Source organism: Clupea harengus, chromosome 22 (assembly GCF_900700415.2).
Source record: "Clupea harengus chromosome 22, Ch_v2.0.2, whole genome shotgun sequence".
NCBI classification, from domain to species: Eukaryota; Metazoa; Chordata; class Actinopteri; order Clupeiformes; family Clupeidae; genus Clupea; species Clupea harengus.
This window is the reverse complement of record NC_045173.1, coordinates 1,319,324-1,338,476: the sequence shown is the minus strand read 5'-3', so window position 1 is coordinate 1,338,476 and position 19,153 is coordinate 1,319,324. Positions and strand designations below refer to the sequence as shown.

General features: G+C 43.8%; 1 protein-coding gene across 3 annotated transcripts; it reads right to left on the bottom strand.

The window, feature by feature from the left end:
• Window positions 1-218: 218 nt before the first annotated feature.
• On the bottom strand, window positions 219-11,870 carry copb2 (COPI coat complex subunit beta 2). Of its 3 annotated transcripts, none has more exons than XM_031559877.2 (22): window positions 11,725-11,870; window positions 10,803-10,940; window positions 10,618-10,704; window positions 10,379-10,505; window positions 10,119-10,267; window positions 9,596-9,742; window positions 9,398-9,497; window positions 9,041-9,183; window positions 7,895-8,094; window positions 7,551-7,661; window positions 7,186-7,274; window positions 6,819-6,925; window positions 6,455-6,598; window positions 6,040-6,170; window positions 5,699-5,906; window positions 5,438-5,548; window positions 4,993-5,207; window positions 3,842-3,934; window positions 3,411-3,594; window positions 2,792-2,863; window positions 1,932-2,618; window positions 219-639 (listed from the first exon to the last, which is right to left on the bottom strand). In XM_031559877.2, exons 1-22 carry the CDS (start codon window positions 11,725-11,727, stop codon window positions 544-546), a joined length of 3,342 nt encoding a protein of 1,113 aa, XP_031415737.1. In that variant the 5' UTR covers window positions 11,728-11,870; the 3' UTR covers window positions 219-543. The 3 variants fall into 3 exon arrangements, with proteins under 3 accessions (XP_031415737.1, XP_031415738.1, XP_012675739.1); XM_031559878.2 differs by having other exon boundaries at window positions 1,932-2,615; XM_012820285.3 differs by lacking the exon at window positions 1,932-2,618.
• Between the last annotated feature and the right edge of the window lie 7,283 nt (window positions 11,871-19,153).

Genomic DNA, 19,153 nt, shown 5'->3' with positions numbered 1-19,153 from the left:
CAGACCTACAGGGACCAGTGTTTCAAGAGCTTAGAAAGCAAAACCACACACACAACAACGCATTGCAACTGCAACTTTCCAAAACCTATTTTAATACTTTTTCCTCACTGAAGGGGTAATTTCAATAAAAAGGTATGTATCGCCATCTAGTGTCCTCTTGCCCACCTTGCCATGCTGAGGATCATAATTAAGATTGGAAGTGGAACAAGGACAAAATATTGAAACAATAATGGAATTTTTTTATTTCATTTCATTTCAGTGAAGGGACAATGATTGCTCTAAGTTAGGACATACATTTAGATAATGAAATACATACTTCCAAGGCAAGGGCAGCTGTGTGAATGGTGAGCGCAAGAGTTACATATAAAAATTCAGAAAGGATGTGTCCCTTAACACCATCCTCATGTAGGAAATCACCCATGATGCACTAGTTTCCACTGCACTTCACAAATCTCACTGTCTCACACAACTCAAGTAGAAATACAAAAAGAGTTTGGTCTCTTAAATAAACAGGAGGTGGCCTGAATGCTGCACAGGGGCGTGTTAGTCATCTAAGAAGTCATCGTCCAGGTTTACGTCTGTGGTGTCAATGTCGTCAAGTTCCATGTTGTCCAGGTCATCCTCCAGCTCGTCCAGGATCTGGAGGTGGGAAAGCATTGGGGTTACTATTGATGGTGAAATATGCTGGCTCGCTCGCTCTCTCTCTCTCTCTGACACACACACACACAGTATGGCGTCATTTTAGTGTAAAAACTCACACACGCGAGGAAGCATCGCAAGCGTGAATTTCGTCTGTGTACTCAATTTTAGCAGCCGTGTGAGGAGTCTCATATTCATGACAACCGTTTACCAAACTCTGTTAAGTAGCTACATACTGTATGTCTAAAGACTGATATTTAATGACCAACCAAAGTAACGGTACCCATTAAATCTGTCTTGATTAAATACTAGTGGTGATGGTGGCATTTGACCCACGATCACTTTATTTATTCCAGGAAAAATAGTCAGTTCTCATGACAGTCGATGTTATGTGCCAGTAGGTAACATAGCTAGCTACTAGCTAGCTTTAAGCTTGCTGCTAGTATGAAGTGTTGAGCACTACACAGTAAACCACAACTTTGGTTCCCGCCCACACAGTGTCAAAAGTATGAATTCGAGCGATCAAATCAAGTTTTTGCGAGAGCGTATGTCATTCTCTGCGCTCGCAGTTGTTGAATTTCCTCTCGCGGCTGCTAAAATTGAGTGCGTAGACGAAACTCACGCTTGCGTTTCCTCGCGTGTAGTTTAGACACTAAAATGACGCCATAACACAGACACACACAGACACACAGTCTCTTGATGGTGCTTGTCAATTTACACAAAACTAAGGGTTAAGGAGATACACATTGTGTTCTGTATACGCATATTGGTAACCAGCAGTGTATGTACAGCTACAGCATCAAAACCATGGCATACAGCCAGGATGTGTGTCTTGTGTGTATGCTGTTTACATTTACATTTACATTTAGTCATTTAGCAGACGCTTTTGTCCAAAGCGACGTACAAGGGAGAGAACAGTCAAGCTAAGAGCAATACAAAACATGGTGTAACAATAAATACTACTTTACATGAGAATTAGAAAAAAACGACCTAGAAACAAGGAAAAAGAAGTGCAGGAATGTAACTGCTGAAGTGCAAGTTAAGCGCTAGTCAGGTGCCAGTTAGGACGGGAGGTGCTCTCTGAAGAGTTGGGTCTTCAAAAGCTTCTTGAAGGTAGAGAGGGACGCCCCTGCTCTGGTAGTACTAGGCAGTTGTTGGTGTGTCTAGATGCTAATGTATACCTCATCTCCCTGTGTGTGTCTAGATGCTAATGTATACCTCATCTCCCTGTGTGTGTCTAGATGCTAATGTATACCTCATCTCCCTGTGTGTGTCTAGATGCTAATGTATACCTCATCTCCCTGCGAGTCTGCTGATGCTGTGGGGGTCTTCTCTTCCTCAGGTGCCTCCTCCTCTTCCTTGGGTGCCACCTCCTCTTCCTTGGGCGCCACCTCCTCTTCCTTGGGGGGCGCCACCTCCTCTTTCTTGGGGGGCACCACCTCCTCTACCACAGGTGCCACCTCCTCTACCACAGGTGCCACCTCCTCTTTCTTGGGCAGCACAACCACCTCCTCCTCCTCTTCCTCAGGCACCAGTGCCTCTTCCTCTTCCACCAGCTCCTCTTCCTCTTCCACCAGCTCCTCATCCTCGAGCGCCAGCTCCTCTTCCTCGAGCGCCAGCTCCTCTTCTTCAGGTGCCACCTCCTCCTTGGCGACTGGCTCGGGTTCAGGGAGGCTCATGGCTGCCACTGCTGCCACCACAGGGGCCGCTACTGCTGCCATGACTGAGGCAAACATGCCCGCTTGAGCTGGGGCCTCGACTGCTGGGGCCTCTACTGCTGGGGCCTCGACTGCTGGGGCCTCGACTGCTGGGGCCTCGACTGCTGGGGCCTCTGCTGCTGGGGCCTCGACTGCTGGGGCCTCGACTGCTGGGGCCTCGACTGCTGGGGCCTCGGCAGCTGGGGCCTCGGCAGCTGGGGCCTCGGCTGCTGGGGCCTCGGCTGCTGGGGCCTCGACTGCTGGCTCTGGCTCCGACACCTGCTGCACACAAGCAGGCAGAGAAAGCACCAACAAGCAGCGCTGTCAGTCAGCTCTATACCTACACATCATGAAAGAGCCATACAGTATGCCACTGGAGATGATGAATGTGAATGAGTGAGAAGCTCAGGTCTGGGAGGCTGCATGGTGCGTGCGTCTGTGGCTCATCGGCATACCTCAACAGGTGCAGCGCCTTCTTTGGGCTGGTAGTCTCGCGCTTCCTCCAGAACATTCCTCTCTTCGTTCGGCTGGGAAAACACCATGACAACCAGATGAGTGTGGGAGTATGTGTGAAAGCGCAGTGTTTTGGAGTGTGTGTTTGTGAGTGAGTGTGTGCTTGTGTGTGTGTTTGTGAGTGTGTGAGTGTGTGTGTGCTTGTGTGTGTGTGAGAGAGTGTGTGCTTGTGTGTGTGTGTGTGTGTGTGTGTGTGTGTGTGTGTGTGAGTGAGTGAGTATACGCACATGCATGTGTCATCCAACCTTGAGGAGAGGACAGGATGACACTGATTATGTGAGTAGTGTTATTCAGCAGACAGTGGGAGGAATGGGACAGGAACAACAATGTGAGGGGGAGTGAGCGTGAAGGAGATCAAAAAATACAGAAAGCGAAGATGAGTGCTTGGATGAGTGAAGGGGGGAGGTGATGAAGAAGATGAGTGAAGGGTGAGGGGATGAAGATGATGAGTGAAGGGATGAGTGAGGGGATGAAGAAGAGCAGAGGACATCAGCGGGAGGGTCACACGCTGCCAGGAGAGGCAGAGTGAGCGGGCGGAGGCTGGCCGGTGGAGCGCCTCACCGTGACCAGGGGGTAATCGGTGGCAGGCTTGGTCTTGCCCTGGCAGGTCTCTTTGAGGAACTGCTCAGCCACAAAGGCCTCCTTCAAGCCTGGGAACAGGTTCTCATACTCTGTGGGATCGGCCAGAGACTCGGCTGCCTTCTGGTTAACCTTAGACAGACTCTCTCTCCACAGCTTCACCACCCTGCAGACACACACACACACACACACACACACACACACACACACACACACACACACACACACACACACACACACACACACACACACACACACACACACACACACACACACACACACACACACACACACACACGCGCACAAAAAAGCGAAGAATTGTGATAAACTTAATATGAAGGAATGTCATTTCTTATTTTGAGATTGTTCACGTTCATTTTCACATCCAGATGGCTTGGGCTGGGGTAACACACCTGGACACCTGGCTGGGCAGGTATGTACGGGCGAGGAAGGCCGCCTCAGGCAGACGATTGGTTCGGATTAGGAGTTCCAGGCAGTGGTCCAGTCTGAGGAGGACAAACGGACACGCGTCAGAGGACAGAGCCATCAGAGCCTACAATACCCACTCAACCATCAATAGTCTCAAAACATCAATAGTAGAATTCAAACATGGGAAACCTGAAACCTGAAAATATAACGTGGAGAGGTTCAGGGTTAACTTTCTTTTTCCTTTTTTGTGAGAAAATCATGATATTAAATAATAATATAAAAATGAATCTTTTCCTAAAATGTAATACATTTTAATTCCATTCATAATTCCTATTTACAGTAGCCAATGTAAGTGTCTTTAAAAGCAGCAATAAGTAGTTTTTGGCTTGTAGCTCCCCCTGAAGTCTTGGAGGTATTTAACGTTTAGGCCAGTGTCGTAAAAACGCATTTACGATATAGGCAGCTTCGCATACACGTGTATTTGTTGATGAGCTGAAGATCAAATTAGACGAGAAGTCGGAAAACAACAAATGATGTCGACCAAGATGATAAGAATATTCAAAGATTTTACAGAAATATGACTGCATAGTATTGCGTTAGGACTGCCAGAAAGCAAGTCGAAGTACTTCCGCCCAGGAACGGTATTTCCCCTACAGACCCCCGATGGCAATGGCGGAGAGGCCATTCTCCATATTAAAAGTAATTGTAGCGGCACAATTTTTTTTCAAGCTGTTATTTTAAGGTAAAATTGTTACATATTGTTACTTTAACAGTCTGTATTGAAAGTATGAGATGTAAACAACATACATATTATGACTGCTATAACTACAATGAACTGAAAGGAAAAAACGTCCAATATGTTCACAAGCTCCTCAGATACGAGCTAAAAGCCTCCACAGCTTATACTGATTTCCGCTATTTACTGCCTTCCTTGAATCAAGGCAAATAACAAGTTAGTGAATTACGCCCCTTGGCGCCTGATTTGGCGGTTATCTGAGCAAGGACGTGTCTGTGGGGGCTGCACTTCCAATGCCATCTGGCCATCGCACAGCCACACGCACAGACACCTGCCACCAACACACACACACACACGCGCACACAAACTTAGAAACGTTCCCAACATGGGATGACTTACTTCCCCTGCAGGAAATAGGTCATGAACGCCACGTTGTTCTTGCCATCGCGTTCGGCGGCCTCGGCCAGCTTGCCCACCATGGAGGCGTTGCCCGAGGCGGTGGCCAGCAGCAGCAGACCCCCGTAGTCCTGGGCGTGGTGGAGGCACTCCTGCGCCAGCCCAAACTGGCACTTGCTGATGGCCAGCTCTGCCAGCTGCTTCCACTTCTGCTCCGACTGAAGGGGACAAGGCCGAGCAGAGAGTCATCTGACGTGTGTGCACAGCACTCAATACCAGACGCACTCATATTAAATACTGATGCTTTTGAAAGCCGCCGTTTCATTGCTGACATTAGGGGAGTGCTGGTTTGTTTGCTTGTGAACTAAATATGTGCACCACTGCAGACCAACTCCTGGAGGGTTTGAGCTGGCATGGGGGGGGGTTAACACACGGACCCTGCACTCACCTCGGCCTCCACAGCCAGCTGATAGGCGATCTTCAGCTCTCCCAGCTGCAGGGCCAGCTCAAACCTGTGCTCCGAGTCCGTGGACACGGCCAGAGCCTGCTGCTTGAAGCCCTGTAGGACAGAGAGACACACACACACACACACATACATACATACATAATCAAGTAGTAACAGTTGTGATTTATGGCCAAGTCCTTATAACAGATATCAGATCAGAAACGTCAACGCTGAAGAAATAAGCTACCAGACAGGACGTTCTACCTGTTTCTCCAGGAAGTGGGCCACACGGGTCCTCTGTTCTTTGGGGATCGTGGGCAACACCTTGTCAGCCATGCTGAAGTCTCTTCGCATGACAGCCGTCTGGTACTCCAGCACGGACACCAGAAGTGAATAGCTGACAATGTTCAGCTCCTTATCGCCCAGGTAGAGCCTGTCATCCTTAGGGATGTAGCCCAACAAGTACATGGTCCTAAAATCAGCAACACACACACACACACACACACACACACACACACACTTGGAGTAAGAAGTCAAGCACAAGCATTGCATGTTTCCAACTCTCAAATGACAGCTGACATTTGTGTGACATGTTTTGGGAGTACCTGTCCAGGTGAGCGATGGTGACGATCTCTCCTCCCACATAGTAGTTGAGTCTGTTGACAGAGCTGGTGTAGATGAAGCAATCTCCCACCCACAGCCCCGTCTTCACGATCTCCTGAATCTCCCCCAGGACCTGAGCGAAGCACACACACACACACACACACACACACACACACACACACACACACACACACACACGAGAGAGAGAGAAAGAGGCAGAAAATGTTTACACAGCTGGACACACACCACATTCCATCACAGTTCACACAGACCAACCATCAACATGAAAAGATGGGAAGACTGGACATCTAAATAGATTTCCACCAATCCTGACTCAGAACAAGGCACAGTACAGCTTACTTTGCCACCCCCTACCTAGACTTCAGTGGACTTATTCATTCCAGATCGGTTCCTTACCTCAAAAGCGTCCTCGATGCCATCCTCGGTTACTCCCTCGTTAGTCTCCTGGGAGGTGGCCACCTTCTCTGACATGTAGCGTAGGATGAAGAAGGACTCCTCTGTGCCGATGCACACCAGCTCTCCAGAATCAGACCAGAAGATCTGAGAGGAGACGCAGCATGGGTCGAACAGAACCGGGACAGTCAAAGGGAACAGGCATTGAATACCAGAGGAGAAGCAGAACATATAGCAATGCATTCAGAACCTATATGAAGTAACCCCTTAGTAACATGTAAACATCGCTATCTAAACCTGTACCTCTAAACCATCACAGTGAATGAGTTTGTGTGTGTGTGTGTGTGTGTGTGACCTGAAGACTCACATGTTTAGGCTGGATCTCAATACGCCGAATCAGCTCTGTGTTCTCCCAGTCGTAGAAAGCCAGGCCATTCACAGAACGGACGCCCAGCAGGAAACCACCATAAATACCTGGCACCATACACAGAGCAAATGTGGAGATAACGTCAACAACAACAAAAAAGAAATCAGGATTTACAGCATAGTCTGGGTTAGCCACACAGTCTGGGTTAGCCACACAGTCTGGGTAAGCCACACAGTCTGGGTAAGCCACACAGTCTGGGTTAGCCACACAGTCTGGGTTAGCCACACAGTCTGGGTTAGCCACACAGTCTGGGTTAGCCACACAGTCTGGGTTAGCCACACAGTCTGGGTTAGCCACATAGTCTTACCCTCTGCACCAAAGTCAGGCTTAAAAGACTTCTTCTCCTTGAAGTTCTTAAAGATTTTGACCACACTGCTGGACTCCCTGATTGCGTACCTGTACCAGAAAAGAGGTAGACACCAGTCTTTTCAACATAAAGCAGATTAAGTGTAAAAAAACAAAGTGTCCTGATTTAAGACAATGAACACAAGTCAAACTCTGACAAAGAACAGACTACAGAATTATAATAATTCATGAATAGCTTATTAGATCCCACAACTTGACACTACTTTAAGTAATGGCTAGATGCTGCCAGACTTTGACAAGACGGGCTGGAAGGCCATACGCGGACCTAGTGGATGTCTTATTGGATGTCTGAAGAGCAGTACTTACTCTGAGGAGTCGTGGGCCCAGACGAACTCCTGTGCTGACCCGAAGCTCTTGTTCCTCAGAGCCACGGCTGTGTAAATGATGTACTCTCCATCCCCACACACCACAACAAACCTGAGGGCAAACATGAGGCAGAGGACACGTGAGATCTACTAGGCTGTACCATGCAGGAGCGCAGGAACATCTGTTCTCTCTGTGGATGCTAGAACATAGAGTGGGGGGTTGGTAGTGGCAGCACTTAATGGTGCTGTAGTGAGTGGTGTGTGATATTGACTAAATTGAGGCAACTACTGAAAAGGCAGAAGCTAGTTGGGTTACGTCTGCCTGTGTGGTTCACATAAACTCACCTGCCGTTGGGGTTGTGCTGGATAGTCTGAGGGTAGATCTCACAGCTGCCCATGTCTTTGACAGCCAGAGGAAGTCTCTCTCCATCCTTGATCTCTGTGTCACCCATGGCCTTCAGATTGGCCTGCTGCACCTCTGAGTGTTTAGCCCAGACAATCTTTCCATTGGCGTCCATGGACATGGCTGGCTCCTCACGACCCAGCTAGATCAAGCCACAGGAGAAGAGAGACCTCATAAGACCATTGCAATTTCAGTCTTTCAAAAATACAATATACAAACTTGCAAATGATTGAAAATGATGAAAATGTTAGACAACCTGCTCAGTTCAGAATACAGTTCATTTTTATACATTTCAGAAATACACGGCATAAACTGTAGTAGCAAATAGTAGCATAGACCCTAAATGATTATACATGTACCCTATGTAGCACATAGTAGCATAGACCCTAAATGATTATACATGTACCCTATGTAGCAAATAGTAGCATATTCCTTAAAGAATGATTGTACATGTACCCTATGTAGCAAATAGTAGCATATTCCTTAAAGAATGATTGTACATGTACCCTATGTAGCACATAGTAGCACAGTCCTTAAAAAAATGATTGTACATGTACCCTATGTAGCACATAGTAGCATAGACCCTAAATGATTATACATGTACCCTATGTAGCACATAGTAGCATAGACCCTAAATGATTATACATGTACCCTATGTAGCAAATAGTAGCATATTCCTTAAAGAATGATTGTACATGTACCCTATGTAGCAAATAGTAGCATATTCCTTAAAGAATGATTGTACATGTACCCTATGTAGCACATAGTAGCACAGTCCTTAAAGAATGATTGTACATGTACCCTATGTAGCAAATAGTAGCATATTCCTTAAAGAATGATTGTACATGTACCCTATGTAGCACATAGTAGCATAGACCCTAAATGATTGTACATGTACCCTATGTAGCCATAATGACCATGACAAAACCTACCAGTCAGTCATCATTAAGCTGGCAGCAGAAAATATGAATGAAGTCATTGAACTGACTTGTACATGCTGTAGAAAGTTGACTTTTTCTGGTTTACCATTTCCGAAGGTCAGGTTTACTGCAGGTGTTACATTAACACATGCGATGGTTTGATTTTACCTTGATGATTATGCTCCCCTCGTCATAGCCCAGCGCCACGTTGTTGGAGCCGCGCAGGCCACACACACACCACACGCGCTCCATGCCGTAGTTCAGTGTGCTCTCCAGACGGTAGGTGCTGGAATGCCAGATGCGCACCGTGCCTTTGGAACAAGGGGGGGGGGGGGGGGGGGGGGAAGACAGATCGCAAGTCAGCATCATTAAGGGTAAGATGACGCAGTCATTTTGTGTATCAATGCTGAAAGGTGAATGTACTTGAGCGAGAATGAGAATGAGTGCGAGCGCACGTGTGTGAGTGCGCGCGCGCACGTGTGTGTGTGTGTGTGTGTGTGTGTGTGTGTGTGTGTTCCAACACACCATCTTCTGAGCCAGTGATGATGATGGGGAGCTCTGGGTGGAAGCTCACACAGGACACGTTCTGAGCGTGGCCCTCCAGCGTCTGCACACATGTCTTATTCTGTGGACAGAGAGGAGAGGAGATAGTGTTTGAATACATGCAACAGAGAAAGCAATACAAATAAGAAGATGTGACCATTGAAAAGGAGGACACCTCACCTGGTAGTCCCAGATCTTCACCAGTCTGTCGTCAGCCCCAGAGATCAGGTACGGTTTGTCTCCTCCGCTGTAGTAGTCTATGCAGTTGACCCCTTTCTCATGGCCCTCCAGGGTGAAGTTGGGAGAGGACGAGCCCAGCTGCCACACCTTCAAAACATCATACAAGCAGAGACTTCAGCATTCGACATCGCTGATCACCAAAGCAAAGAACACACAGATAATACGCTGCTTATTGTACACACACTCGCATTACGCATTCGTTTATTTTATGAGAAGAGCACACACGCCAACACATACACACCTGAAAGGCATAAAAAGTGATGTGCACCGGACAGGCAGGCAGACAGGCAGACAAGCACACACACACACACACACAGACACACACACACAGACACACACACACACACACACACACACACACACACACACACACACACACACACACACACACACACACACACACACACACACACACACGTTCAGAAACTTCTGTGTACAGGCATCTGGCTCTAACATGAAGTACCTTAATGGTTCTATCCAGTGAAGCACTGGCAAACTGGTTGTTGTCTTTAGGGTTGATGACGATCTGCATGACGTAATGTGTGTGGCCCTCAAACACCTGACTGCACGTCCACTTCTTCTCCCAGTCCCATAACTTAATGAGCATGTCATCTTGGGACACAGAGAGGAGAAAAACAGAGCGTTAAAAGTGGCCTTGAAAATCATCTGTTCAAATCATCTGTTAAAAGATGGAGTCAGACACTTCTTCTGTGTTGTGCGTACCACTGCTGGTGAGGATGTAAGGCTGTGTGGGGTGGACAGCGATGCAGCGGATGTAGTCCGAGTGGGCTTCAAACATGTGAACACGCTCCAGTGTGTTGTAGTTAAAGACACGAATCTGCATGTCATCCTTAGAAACAAACACACAAACAATGAGACACCACACACAAAAACGGTACATGTAATATTGATACCCTCTACATTCAGGTATGTTGAATGACAAACAAAAACTCAAAACTTACTGCTCCAGTAATGACCCAGTTTTTCCTGGCAACAAATTTGGAGGCTCGCACAGGCAAGTCACACACCTCAAAGGTCTTCACCAGGGTCTGAAAACAGTTTACAGGTGCCGCACACATTAAATACATAAATGACAACTTTCACTATTCAACCAAACAGGGGGCGTGGGCAGGTTTGCAGAACTCACTTGTGTTTCGTGGTTCCAGACGCACACGCTGCCATTGTAAAGGCTGGCCAACATCCATGGTTCAGTTGGGTGGAGGTCCACGCTCTTGACGCGGTCTGACCGGGCCGTCAGCTTGCGCTTGATGTCCAGCCTGAGAGGCTGTAAAACAAGCAGCATACAGACATGCATGACGCGATTGCCACATCACAGTGGTTATCAGCAAGCTAATGAACCTGTCATTTCATAGTGAACACATAAACTAACCAGTATACGGACGAAGGAATACCATAACTATCTCAGAAACAAAATGACTATTGGTCACCATGGTAAAAGGGAGTCTAATAGACACGGCAACAGATTACGTTACTTCCAATACAGTATGTTCATGAAATACACAGGCTAACTGACTGACGTGTCGTTAGCTAGCTAGCCAGCTAGCTTTATTGGCGACATTTTACTACTGTTGCTAATTGAGATATTTGAGGAGGCGAAAAGACATCCAGTGTTTAAATGCAATTCACTTGACTACATAATAGATATTTCAGCGAAATGTTGGCTCTCATGGGGTTAGGAAAAAGGCAGTTAGCAAAGAAATTCGAAGAGGCAGGGTAAAGTAAGTTTGCTAAAATGAGAACGCTAGTAAGCAACATCTATGAAACCATCCTAGTTGGCAATCAAGAAAAAAAGCGATCAGCTAACCTAACTACGTTTAGACGTTGATTGCGATTAGCCAGTTAACATGTATATTAGTGGTATAGAAACCATTCTGAGTTAGACATGACCAAATACGACTTTGTCTCTGAAATCAACGTTGCAATTAAACAGCAAGGTGAGGCTAAGTCGGTATGCTAGCTACACCGGACTAAGGTCTTTAACGTCAGATGACATGCACTTAGTCTTCACATATTACACAGTCTGTCTTTATCAAACTGTGTTGTCCTACCATGATTCCTTTGGAAGGTTTGTCTCCTTTCAGTCAAAATGGTGTATTATCACATTCGTCAGTTTTCAGCAATCGTACCCAGTTTTTTCCAATGGACAACTAAATGTGACGTGGAACTTCCTGAAACAGTGTGGAATTAAGGTCGCTTCCGGTGACGATTTTTGGATGAGAGACGGGATGGTGAACATTCAAAGTAAAAGCCAAGAATGAAAGAAACGGAAGAAATTACCCCCCTTGACATATATGATGTTGTGCTGAAGAGTACAATGGCATGTCCAGAAATGTGGTCCCGATATCATTATCTTGATAGGAGCTACATCACGTCACGACATAATACGCTATTTAATCTGATTTTAATGACCTGTTTTTAAGGCGTAAAAGGCAGATATTCACTTTCTATGAAATGTGGTTGTTCAGGTCTGACAGTATACGAAGCTTTAGCATAACCTAGGATGTAGCCAAGTCTGTGGATTAAGAATTTCATAAAGATCTTTTTAAAAAGGCCCATTGCTGGATGTGAATTGTACATTGTTCTCTCCAGACCAATAGAAATACAATTCGTTTTCAAAGCTAGCAGACAATTTTTTCTGAAGGAGATTTGCTTAAGTTTCTTAATGACCAATCCCAGTAAGTATGCCTACATGTTGCCACAGTTAGGCCTATTAAAGAGGCAGGATCAGTTTATCCCAGAATGAAGTGACAGATGACAGTGGCTCATGCTCAGAGTTTTGCTTGGTTGCCCCTAGAGTCCCTAGAAACACATCTGGCTGTAAGAAGGTTTGTTACCCTTAGAGAAGATCTATCCATGTTTTAGTGATTTGCAGTGCCTATTTGTAAGATATGCAACTCTCAATGAACTTGTCCATCTCAATGGGATATGACCAAAAACAAACACACACACAAAAAAAAAACATTTCAATACGTTTGTCCATCATTTGTGCACTTCTGTGGGAGAACGCCTGTATATGCCACAAATTAGGTTATATGTGCACTGGAAAAAAAATACAGATTTATATTCACATTTTGAAACAAATGCTTATATCAGCATCGTTGCAACATCAAAAGATTCCAGAATACATTTGTAAATAGTTTCTGCATATTTGTACAAGCAAACATAGCCTCTATGCTCTATTTAAAAACTTGTAATTACTTAAATATGAAAGGCGAACTGAAGTAAAATCTGATTGTTTCAAGGTGTTGAAGAAGATTGAGCTCTTTAGGCCGAACTGACATACACTGGAAGCTGGAAAAAGCTGGAAAAACTAAAAATTGTACCCCCATAATATAGGAGTCAAACCTGTTAGTTGGAAGGTGTAGAACAAGATTCTAAAATAAAGTGGGGAAATGTCGCCCCCGTGTGGCATCTACAGCCTGTCAAGTGTGCAGCCTATTGACCTGAATGGACCAAACTGACATACACTGATACTGCAGAAGCTATTAGACTGGATAAACTAAAAACTGTACCCCCTCAAATCTCTTTATTAGAATGAAACAAGATTGTTTGTTGACAGTTGTCCGCCTTGCCTCCGCAGCCTGTAAAGTGCATGGCCTATTGACCTCAATGGACTGTGGACACCACTGGGGATGCCACGCGGAAGACAACTCGCTGTCGACGCCATGCAGATGACAGTTCCCCACTTGTTGTTTTATCATTTTATTTGACACCTTCTAACTAATTGATTTGACACTTACATTGAGGGTGGAACTTTTCAAGATTTGCCGTATGAGTGTATGTCAGTTTGGCGCATTGCGATTGAGCATTCATTCATGCTAGAAAAGCACAAAGAACAGAGACTTTGCAACATAAGGGGGATGTGGGTTGAGAAGCACCACAGGATGAGATAAGGGAACCTGGATGCCAAGCTAGGAAGGACTAGATAGAGATATGAGCTTAACAGAGGCACTAATGAGTTTGAGAGGCGAGAGCCCGGATACAGCTGCCTGCCCAACACGCAGAGGACACAGACACATCTCATCTCAGCCCCATGCACAGACTTTACCACCTACATATTCTGCACTATCACTTTGCTCTTTGCACTTTCCAAACACACACACACACACACACAAGCACAAGACCACTATCTTGCACTACCCATCCTCACAAGCACAAGAACATTATATATTTTTTTGCACTCTCCACACCAGCAGCACAAGATCACTTTTCACTTTTCACTTTCCTCCTGGACACCGACACTGTCAAAATCATTGCACTCTGTACAATAGGGTCAGACCCTTTCCTGTACCTGGAAACACACTATGTTCTCCCTATGTGTATGTATATGTGATTTATGTATCTATGTCGGTGAGGTGTATGTGTATAAGTGTATTTGTGTATGTGTACAAGCTACTGGATGACCTAAATTTCCCTCGGGATTAATAAAGTATCCATCTATCTATCTATCTATCTATCTATCTATTTAACCTAAAATAACAGAAGAGAGAATCCTAGTCAAACAAAGACATCATGAACAAAAGAAACTCCTTTGGGAAATGAAGTAGAGCACCCACTGGAGACACATCAGGACACTTCAATACCTAACTTACTATTCTAGCCTCAATCGCCTTAAGGGCCTGACTGTGCACAGAGACAGGGAGCCAATTGGAAGAGTTCTTGCTGGAGTGGATAATTCAATTCAATTCGATTTTAGTTATATAGCGCCAAAACAATCAAATTGTCTCACGGTGCTTTACAGAGCCCAGTGCCTGGACCCCCTTAGAGCAAGTACAATGGAGACAGGGGCAAGGAAAAACTCCCTGTTAATCAGGAAAGGAACCTTAAGCTGAGAAGCTGATAGACTGATCTGTGTGGAAAGCGAGCCTCTTGGCTGAGACTGGAGGTAGCTGGTGCTGGATTACTCCCCGACGGTGCATCCCCTCTCTGACAAAGAGGGCTTGTCATGAACGTGATAACATTCATTTCATAACAGAGTGCAGATGTCAATGAAACATCAGGTGACTGTACGGAACCCCATATATGGAACCAAGACAAAAGATTGATGTGGCAGCTGGATTTCTTTCAACCCCCTGCAACCTATATATCAATCTGTGATTTTTAGCTGTATGTTAATTTCTGACAGTCGGACAGTCAATAAAACTTAATTTTGTAAATGAAAGTACTGTATCAGGAAAGTAAATAAAAGTGTAGCCTATTGTACTGTTTTGAGATGAACATCCAATAATGAGGAAGAGCAGTGAAAACTGGTGGACAACATTATTTTTGCAGTAACATTTCAGCACAGTAGATTAACACATCTGAAAATGTTAAATAATGTGTTTTATGCATTATACAATAAGAAGAGGGCAGATAAAGACATGTGGCAGGCTACAGGCCATAAGCACTCAGGTAGGTCACATTACCAAATGAAAAATTCAAATTTTTTAAAATGAAAAAACAAACAAACCCAAAACAACAACAAAAAACAAGTGAAGTCACTCCTTCTTCATGGCTATGTACATGGTGAGTTTCTAATACTTTAGCAAAGCCAACCCAAAGCAGTAAATAAATATATATAGAAACATATTCTTCAGTTGGAGGGAATAATCCAACCCAGTTCCAAGTATACTACATTCCCATTTCTTGATGTGTTAATGTTATGTGAATTACTACTTACTACTTGCCATAGAATTGAATACCTCTATGGTTAGAAACGCTGACCATAGATAATAGGAGCCGATTTATGACGCCTTTGTTAGGGGATGATAAATGGTCCTTGATCAGATAGGTGTAGTGTCACCTGCAGCAGGCCAAGTCAATTTGATTTCACTTGAACAAACTATTTCACAGTTCATTCTTGAGTTAATTTTTTGCAACCTGACCCATATGACTTACAACCTATGACAAACAGATATTTATTATTACTATATATAAACTAATTATTTCATATAAAACGTTTCCTTTTTCTAAATCAGAGTCTACCATAAAATAGGCTAGGACATTTTGTTAGGATACCAACTAGAGCCAACCTTCCAAGATGTGGATGAGTCACAAATAAGCTACAAAACAAAAAGATGTTTTACAAGATAAGCACGAGTGGACTACAAAATACATTTGCATGAAGTCAAACTACTCAGTGAGGTGCAATATGTGTGGCAGTAATATACGTATCTCTGTGTAATTACATGTCTATAAAGTATAACTATACTATAAGAACACCTCAATGTAGATAGTGCTTGAAAATGATTACATCATATATTAAGGTTTTTTGTCCGTATGGCTTGTTTACATCACACTTCCAAGTGCCTTATGGTTCACCACAAGGGCTTGTGAATATTGTGTGCAGACGTCAGCCAAAACTGAGCTGGGAACAATAGGCATGGGGTGCAAGGGCAAAGAACATTACTTGATCCATATCAAGCTGGTTAAACTTCGTCCATCAGAACCTTGTGATTCTAGGCACTTGATTTCTTAACTGGATATCTAATTTTACATGGAAATGTGTGAGATTATAAATGAAAAATGTTGTAAAAAGGGAGGGTTTTGAAGGGGGGGTTGGAACTTCCTCCAAAAAAATGCTGAGGAGCCCTGAACCTGTACATTAATTGACTGCCCTCTGCTGGCATTGACAGAGATGTGCACATTGCAATCCCAGTTTTGACAGCATGAGTTTTGGCCCGCTAAACAACAGAAATGCTATAGATAGAACACAATGTTGAGTGTCATTGATAGAGTGTAACAGCAAACTCAATAATTAAGATCAAAATTGAATCGCCTTGGCATAGGTAAAACTCCTCATAGCCATACCCTGGCTTAATCTCAAACTGGCAGTTGTTTAGTTGTTTAAAGGACCAATATGTAATTGGCTTATGTAAATCCTAAAATGACCATGATATTTTATCAGAGAGTAAGGAGACAAGCAAAGCTGAAATACTGGCTTCTCCGACAGCAATACCACAGCCAGTATATTCTCCTTTTCAAATGTCCGTTCCCTAGCGGAACGTCTGTTTGTGTTTTCGCCCTGTGTGATACCACCCACTGCCCATTTCTCCAGAACCATTTCGACACCCTGGGTTGCCAGATAAGAACGCGAACACAGTGTGTGACCGCCATGGAAGTAAGCACACAAGCTGGACCAACAGAGATAATGTTGGATTCTACCGGACCAAAAAAGCCCCAGCATCCTTCTGAAAGGCTGCAGGAGTAGAGACATAGTAAAGGAAGTTAATGAAGTATTGGCGATGCATTTGAAAGATAAGAGCCCAGAGGGATTTTAAGATAGATGAACAGGTAGCATTGAGCTTCAGCTAAGGTTATCTAACCTTAACTAATTTATCATAGCTACTATGGGCATTTTAAGTCATTTCAACATTCCAGCACTTGCATTCATACCATGTGGTACGTGTGCAGCTGGGTTATCAAGGCAGCGAGTATTTGAGACAAACTAGAGCTTGCTCTAAGTGATGTAAGTGAGTCCAAGTCGAGCTTGCTAACGCAGTCATGCGAACCCATGCAATTGACTTCAGTAAAGTTGGAAAAATATTCACAGATTCCTGGGTCAATAAGTTATATGTTATACTGTTTTGGAAATGTTAAGGATAATTTGAAAAATGAAAAGTGACTGAGAAACTGTGACAGTCTTTTATATTTACAAGTTGCCACACTATTTTGGTGTCAAAACCAAAAACATTAACAGTGTATCATTTGTAGGCGGTGACTCCTAGAGGCCTCCATGGGAATAAAATAACTTGAGACAAATCTCTATGTCAATAACAACTCGTAAAATACAATTTAAAGAAACATTTCACGTGATTATATTCCAATTGTAACTAGAAAATGCATTTCCTGAGGGAAATACCAGTGCATGAAATGCAAAAGTTAAGAAAGGAGGAAGAAAAGAAAGAAGAGTGAAAGAAGGAAAGAAGAGTGGAAGAAGGAAAGAAGAAAGGAAAGAAGAGTGGAAGAAGGAAAGAAGAGTGGAAGAAGGAAAGAGGAAAGGAAAGAAGAGTGGAAGAAGGAAAGAATAATATTCCTAGTTATACAGTTGAATGGAGAGGGACAGAGAGAAGAGGAGCCTTGGAACCTTGGCGCAGGTGTCAGTGAAGCACAGGTGCAAGCCAGTTTAATGACCCTAGTATGATGTCACAATGGCCCAATGTAAGTCAATAGGACATTTTGTATTAGTTTTTCTTTAATATCTTAAGTATAAAGTTTAGAAAAATGAAAAAGTTTGAACAAAGTTTCTATGTTAAGCGGTTCGAGCTGAATTAAGCGCAGAAAAAGGTAAAAAGAATAAGGAGAACTAGAAAATGCATTTCCTGAAGGAAATACCAGTGCATGAAATGCAAAAGTTAAGAAAGGAAGAAGAAAAGAAAGAAGAGTGAAAGAAGGAAAGAAGTAAGGAAAGAAGAGTAAAAGAAGGAAAGAAGAGTGGAAGAAGGAAAGAAGAAAGGAAAGAAGTGAAGAAAGGAAAGAAGAGTGGAAGAAGGAAAGAATAAAAGAAAGAAGAGTAAAAGAAGGAAAGAAGAAAGGAAAGAAGAGTGAAATAAGGAAAGAAGAGTGGAAGAAGGAAAGAAGAAAAGAAAGAAGAGTGAAGAAAGGAAAGAAGAGTGAAAGAAGGAAAGAAGAAAGGAAAGAAGAGTGAAAGAAGGAAAGCAGAGTGGAAGAAGGAAAGAAGAAAGGAAAGAATAGTGGAGAAAGGAAAGAAGAGTGGAAGAAGGAAAGAAGAGTGGAAGAAGGAAAAAATAAAGGAAAGAAGAGTGGAAGAAGGAAAGAAGAAAGGAAAGAAGGGTGGAAGAAGGAAAGAAGAGTGGAAGAAAGAAAGAAGAAAGGAAATAAGAGTGAACAAGAGTGGCTCTGGATGAAGACAGTAAAGAGAGAGTGAAGAGAGAAAATATTGAAAGAAGGAGAGAAAAATGGAGCGAAGCTGAGAGATGGAGTGTGAGAGAAAGTAGACTGAGAGAGATGAAGAGAAAGTAGAGTATGGATGGTGTCTCTTAATATTCCTAGTTATACAGTTGAATGGAGAGGGACAGAGAGAAGAGGAGCCTTAGAACCTTGGCGCAGGTGTCAGTGAAGCACAGGTGCAAGCCAGTTTAATGACCGTATAATGATGTCATAATGGCCCAATGTAAGTCTATAAGAAAATTTGTATTAGTTTTTCTTTAATATCTTAAAAAGTATAAAGTTTAGAAAAATACATAGCACAGGTGTCCTTTACAAGACATAAGCGACAAAGTTTGAACGAAGTTTCTACGTTAAGCGGTTCGAGCTGAATTAAGCGCAGAAAAAGGTAAAAAGAAGTATAAGAAGCCACGTAGGAATAACAATACAGGGCATTTTATGCACTGTAATAAGAAGTATAAGAAGCCACGTAGGAATAACAATACAGGGCATTTCATGCACTGTAATAAGAAGTATAAGAAGCCTAGGAATAACAATACAGGGCATTTTATGCACTGTAATTAAGTTGCCTCACATATATTGTATGGTGAT